Here is a 6,437-nt window from a genome sequence, read left to right on the forward strand (position 1 = left end):
CAACTCTCTGTCAAACAACTTTAAAATGTACAGAAATAGTGACTGTGAGTGGAAAATAAAAACTTTTCCTAAGATATATTTTGAGCCTAATATATCTCAAATATTTACATATATTTGAATAAATATATTAAGTACATGACAAAGGCATTTCCACAAAAAATATTTTAAAACCCCCACACTTCTGACCAAAGACTGATCCTGGAAAAGTAAATATCTACAGAAATACAGTTATGTAGGCCTAAATAGTTATCTTTACTTTCTTCTTAAATTACTCTTGTTACATTCAAGTAAGTAATTAATGTGCAATGAAATGCATAGTTTAGGTTTCCTCAATTCATTTTCAAAGTCTCCCTTTGTCTCACTCTCCATAAAAGCACTTCAGCCTGCTCCACTCTAAACCTCGTATAGACAACAAGGTGAACTTTGCTGTACATGTCAAAACCTCTCTCTTGACAGAATTTTTTAACAAGTGCCTTTGGATCTTTTCCTCTTAGGACTTCTCTCATTGCCTAGGCGTTAAAACCTCTCTGCACAACATTTTTTTCAAGAGGCAGTCATGTAAAGGTTCCTACTACACTCTCATTTCTTTTGATGTGTAACATACCACATGGCATGGCTGCACTAACAAAATTAAGTTATCTGAGAAAGCATACAAGTACAGTGCAGATAAAAATCTCACTGGCTCTCTGCTGTGCCATGGGTAACTTCCTCTTGATTCTCAAGTGAAAAATAAAATGCCATGCTCTGTTGCATGATAAAGACAGAAAATTGAAATGGGGAATGGATGAGGCTGCTCCTCTCAGATCCCAGTACCTCACTTTGCTTCTTCTGGCTCTTGCCAGCAAAGACCTGCCTCTACATCTGGTTTTGGAAACAGATCTCCCCTCTACTCCACTCTTGTAAGACCCCACCTGGAATACTCTGTCCAGTTCTGGAGCCCACAACACAACAGGGAGATGGACCTGTTGGAAAGAATCCAGAGAAGGGCCGCAAAAATTATCAGAAAGCTGAGGCACCTCTCCTATGATGACAGGCTGAGACAGTTAGGATTGTTCAGCCTGGAGAGGAGAAGGGTCCAGGGACACTCTATAGTGGCCTTCCAGTACCTGAAGAGACCTACAGGAAAGCTGGGGAGGGACAATTTACAAGGGCATGTAGTGACAGGACAAGGGGCAATGGTCTTAAACTAGAGCAGGGTAGATTTAGATTAGACATTAGGAGGAAGTTCTTTACAAGGAGAGTGGTGGAGCATGGGAACAGGTTGCCCAGAGAGGTGGTGGAGGCCCCATCCCTGGAGACGTTCAAGGTCAGGCTTGATGAGGCTCTGAGCAAACTGATCTAATTAAAAAGGTCCCTGCACGCTGCAGGGGGGCCTGGACCAGGTTACCCTTAAAGGTCACTTCCAACTCCACACATTCTATGATTCTATGATTCTGTGATTCTATAATATAGCTTCACACCTGCAATCAGGCAGGCAAACATCTGCTCAAAATGAAGATACAAGATAAAGGTTAGTAAAAGATAAAGAGCTAAGATAAAAAGCTATGGTTTTGTGAGAGTTCTTTCATCCTTAAGAACGTAAGGGCTGTAATTTCCAGTGATCATAAAATATTGAGAAATAAATAATAATTAAAAAAATAAAAACAGCCTGGTACAGAAGGTGATATCAAAGTTCCCACACTACACCGCAGACTCAGGCAGTCACTCAGCAACAGTGGTGGCATTTTTGCCTAGAAGCAGAGGTGCAGCCTGCATCTCAGTGCATCAAAAACTGCAACTGAGAATTAACTACTGAGTTTGTTCAGCAGAACTGGCTCCAAAGCTTGTTAGCAGTTAAGATACTTCACAGTACACCAGAGGAGACCTTGGATATTCGCTAATAATAACATTGTATAAACTGAAAGCTATTGTTTATACAAAACTCTATTCTAAGCATAGTCCAGCTTCAAATATGCATCAGTATTTGAAACCATGGTGACACTTCATACACAAATACAATTTACAGTTCTTGCTTATATTCTCTGCTTTCAGAACTGAACTAGTGGGAACTGCAAGGAAAGACTGATACTCACATAGATCCGCCTTTCTCAGATTTCTCATTCTTATGATTTTCACAGAGAGTGAGCAGCATGGGCATTCTTCACTCTGCAAAAAATAACAAAGCTATTACCTGTATGAATATTAAATTGCTTATGCTTCATAAAACATGCCCTCCCATAAATATATGTTGCAATTTTTCCAAGCCATGCAGCAAAATTGGAAGCTGAACTACTTGCACTGCTCTGGAAGTAAAAACCATTACTGTATAGAATTTTAAAAAGAGGCAGAAAAAGAGGAAATATTCCTCTGTGTCTATATGTCATTGATGGAAGAAATAACAGTAAAATGGGTAACATAGTAAAATGGTTTTAAACACAAATAATGCTTGCATTATATGATGGGGTATTTTAATGTAAAATAAATCTTTATCAACAATTAAACTGGAAAAATAAGCTAGCATAGTGGTGAGCAAGCCTGAGAAGCATCTCTGCTAAACATACAAAGATAAAATAAGTCTAATTCTCTTGAACAGTGAAGTTTCACACAGAGAGAAAATCGTTTCTTCAGATAATCCTATTTAGTAAAAATTCCAACTTCCCATTTAAAATCTTACTTGGGACTTTTCCCAGAAATGGTGAAGAGCAAATACCTGAAAGTCTGTGAGGTGTTTAGCTGTTGTGCTTAGGAAGAGGAGACAACTGCTATGAAACAGAAATAATCTATGGTAAAACACACAATCACAATGCCTTCTATTTCGATGGCTTAACTATGTTCAAAAGCACCATGATCCCAGAGGAAAATTAAATTGTTCAGTGACTGAGGCACCACCAGCACAAATACAGCAGAATCCACAGGAAAGAAAACAGTTTAGGAAGAGATGTTAACTAAACTTCCCAAACCACATGCCGAATATTTGCAAAATAATCAGCTGAAATGTCAAGCACAGAAGAAAAAACAAATAGCTAGACACAACCCAAACAGATTATTAATTCTTGCAGATTATTACTACCTGAAACTTTATCTATTGCTTCATTACTTAATCTCTCTCCCACTCTCTGCTAGAAAAATTAGTCTATTAAACCCCTTAAGGGGATTATGTCCCTCCTCTCCTTTTTCCAGTTAAGAATTGACCCAGTCATGAAGTTGGGTACAAACTCCCTTGTCACTCTTGAATTATGAGAAGCTGACATTAGTCCATATACTATGTCTCTCTCCCAAACCAGAGGGCGTGTCTTCTGTCTGGATTCAGGTTCTAGATGGAGTAATTCTTCTGCTCTCCCTACCCCACCCCACTCCCCCAACACACACCAAGAAACCTTGACTTTTACTCATGAGGCTGTTTCAGTGGTTAAGGGCAAGGGGGAGAGCATAGAGGACAGCCCCATTCCTTGCTTTATACTTGTACTTTCTGCACAAAGACCATTGCCAGACTCTGTTCATTACTCTCCCCTCCTTTCAAAAGGATGAACCTGTAGATCCTTACTAATTCTTTTTTTTTTTTTTTTAACCAGTTTGGTTAGACATTAATGCTTTTTATTTGTTAAGCCATGGGAATCCCACATCTGAAGTGTCCAAGCACGTGCATCCATGTTATATAGGGAAGCTCTATAATCTCCATTTTACAACAGGGGAAGTGGGGCACAGAAAGGTGAAATAACTTGCTCATAGTTAAGTTTAAGATCAGAGCTGAGATGAGAACAGAGCATGTTGATGTTCCAGAGCCCAAGAGGCTGTTTTAGGGCTTTCCCTCCGTGTTATGCTCCACACACACACAAAAAGTAGTAATAAAGAACAGAGATCATGGACAAAGACAGATTAAGATTTTCTTGGGTGTCAGTCACACAGAAACTTCAAACTAGGACCATCTTTATGCCCATGATTAATCACTGCTTTTAGTCAGTGATCTTCCTGTGCACACCACTACCAGGTGGCTGCTGGCACAGCTACCTGGACACAGTGTGTGTCTATACTGGTGGCTGGCAGATGCTGCACTGTGGAAGAGCCCAATTTACATAATACTTGCATCAAACCACAGATTTGGCCCAAATCCACAACAAGCTCCTATAAGGCACCTCAGACTGCTTCTCAGCAGGATCACCCATTGTGGCTGAACTTACCTCCACTTCCAAAAGTGCCTCCATAAGGCAGTCAATATCAGAAAGCTATCAGTCATCTTGACATAAATAAGTAAATACAAAGATTAATTTGGACTAACAGCTCCCAAGTCCTCTTCCAAGCACCAGAATCTCAGGCAGAAACCTGCCTCAGGTCATCTTCAGCTTCTAATGAATTCTGGTCTGACTTTTCACACTCTTACCTCACGAGCACTCCAATATGCGCCCATCCTGCTCCCAGCTGCATACAAGTCAGACATGGATGACACTTCCCTGTTAGAGGCAACAGCTGGCAGTGACTCGTGAAGTACCTCTGTAAACTTTAAGGAGGCAGCTGCTGATGAGCAAATGGTTTATCCATGCCCCACCTTCCTCATTGACTGAAAGTGAAAGTATGGAGAGGAGGGGAGGGAATTTAACACCACCAGAAGAGGTGTGTGTCAGGGAAGGCTGTACACACTAAAGTGCCAAGAGCAAGGTAAGGGAGGGATAGCACACAGCACTTATGGCTGAATACCTGTGACCTGGCAGCCTAAGCAATGCACAGATCAGAGAAGATAACAGCAGGTACATGTAGGCTGGAGGAAAACAGACTGCTACAGCACTCCAATCAAGAACAAAATATATTGTGGATTAAATGCCCTTCAGATGAAATGGATGTGAAATGACACAAGATAACACTTCCATTGTGTCTGGCAAAAAAAGACTTAGAATCAGACAAATAGTTGATAGCTATTTATGCCAAACTGAGAAAACTGATCTGCAGGTGGCTGAACCTGGGCTGTTCTGTTAGATTCTGCAGCAGCTGAACAGAGGTTTCCTGAGCCATTCCCTGGGAAAGTCTAACTTGGGAATGAAGAGCTGTGGTAGCTGCAAGACTATGAAAAATTGTGCCTGCCCCCAGTGAAAACAAAACAACTCCCTCAAAAAAATCAAACCTCAGACCTCAACAAAACACTGAGGAATGTTCAGTTGAGATAGAGGAGGAGAAGGAGGTAGGGAATGACTGGCTAACCCCAAGATAACTGAGAAACAACTACTTCTTTAATAACTCAAGGAAAGGAAAAGGGAGGACCAATCTCTAGGACTCTATTGCCTCTCCAGCCCAAGGGGTGTACTCTGTGGGAGTTTCCTCCACTGTGAGTGCTGCAGAGCATGGAGCTGGATGGGGCCCATCCCAGACACTGGCTGTCAAGTGCACCTGTTAGAAGAGGACTTAGTAGTAGTCCCAGCGCAGGCATCTGTGACAAGAAACCTTGTGTGAACATATAACAAATAAGCCAAAACGCAGTCCCAGTGTCTGAGAAACTACGTTTCTGGTTTGGTTCAGATTATCCAAGATATTAGGGTGCCTCACCAATTTTGACAAGGGGCATACAGAAGGTGGAGCAGGGTGTAGGAGGAATCCTGGGAGAACTGTTTTTCCTGTCTCAGGAAAATGTGTTTTCTGACAAGTCTGAGGCTGGCAAGCCCATGAAGAAGCAGGGGGCCCATGATTTACTATCAAAACATCCACAGGCAAAGTCAAGCAAGAGTATCTAATCCTGACCAAAAAATCCCCAGCAAGGGACAACAGCTGAAAAGAGAAACTGAACCAGTCTACCTCAGACCTCAGGAGCCCACAGACTTTGCAAAGCTGATGCAATACTCAGATCTTCACAATAACAGGAGGCCTTTAACAAACATGATGACACCCTCCCTGCTAGGCATTCAGTCACAATGATCATTTTGACAGTTTAGGTACTTTACTTTGAGGTCATCAGTGGCTTCTCAGAAAAAAACAATGAACAGAATATTAGAAGATAGGTTTGAAAGTGTCTATGCACCTTTTTGGGAAATCTGTAGAGAGAAAAGACTCCTATAGCTGTTGGCTACTTCTTTTAGGCCAGGCTAGACAAGGAGGTGCAGGACTCTTGTAAGTCTCATCCTGGCTGGCCTTGGACGTACTCCCAGCTGCCAGCACGTGCCTTTCTTTCACAGTGCTTCTGTGGGACAGTGACCAAGAAGACAGCAAAAACCAAGTCCTTCACCAGCTCCAGTTGTAGAAAAGAATACCTTTCTCTCTTCAGTAACTTGCCTCTGAGGAAGAATTCACTCTAGAAACAGAAGCTACATGCCTCTCTCTGCTGGACCTTTCTTGGTCTTTAGTGTGTTTGAGTGAATTCTCTTCTCATCAAAACACCTGGGCTTTTTATTTTATTTTTAATTCAAACAGCTAATATTTTTTCATAACATCTGAAGAACTTTACAAAGGGCCAGAGGATTTACTTATGCAATGTCTCA

The 6,437-nt window shown here is 41.4% G+C and overlaps 1 protein-coding gene across 1 annotated transcript in view; it reads right to left on the reverse strand.

Moving 5' to 3' along the window:
• The window catches only part of LOC127385288 (cytosolic phospholipase A2 epsilon-like), a 35,860-nt gene extending 31,476 nt beyond the window's left edge, over positions 1 to 4,384 (reverse strand). Inside the window, exons 1-2 of the mRNA XM_051620932.1 lie at positions 4,358 to 4,384; positions 2,073 to 2,145 (exon numbers count right to left, since the gene is read on the reverse strand). Coding sequence (XP_051476892.1) covers positions 2,073 to 2,145; positions 4,358 to 4,384 — 100 coding nt within the window. The remainder of the gene's footprint in view (positions 1 to 2,072; positions 2,146 to 4,357) is intronic.
• Positions 4,385 to 6,437: the final 2,053 nt, after the last annotated feature.

The sequence above is a fragment of the Apus apus genome, chromosome 5 (assembly GCF_020740795.1).
Source record: "Apus apus isolate bApuApu2 chromosome 5, bApuApu2.pri.cur, whole genome shotgun sequence".
NCBI classification, from domain to species: domain Eukaryota; kingdom Metazoa; phylum Chordata; class Aves; order Apodiformes; family Apodidae; genus Apus; species Apus apus.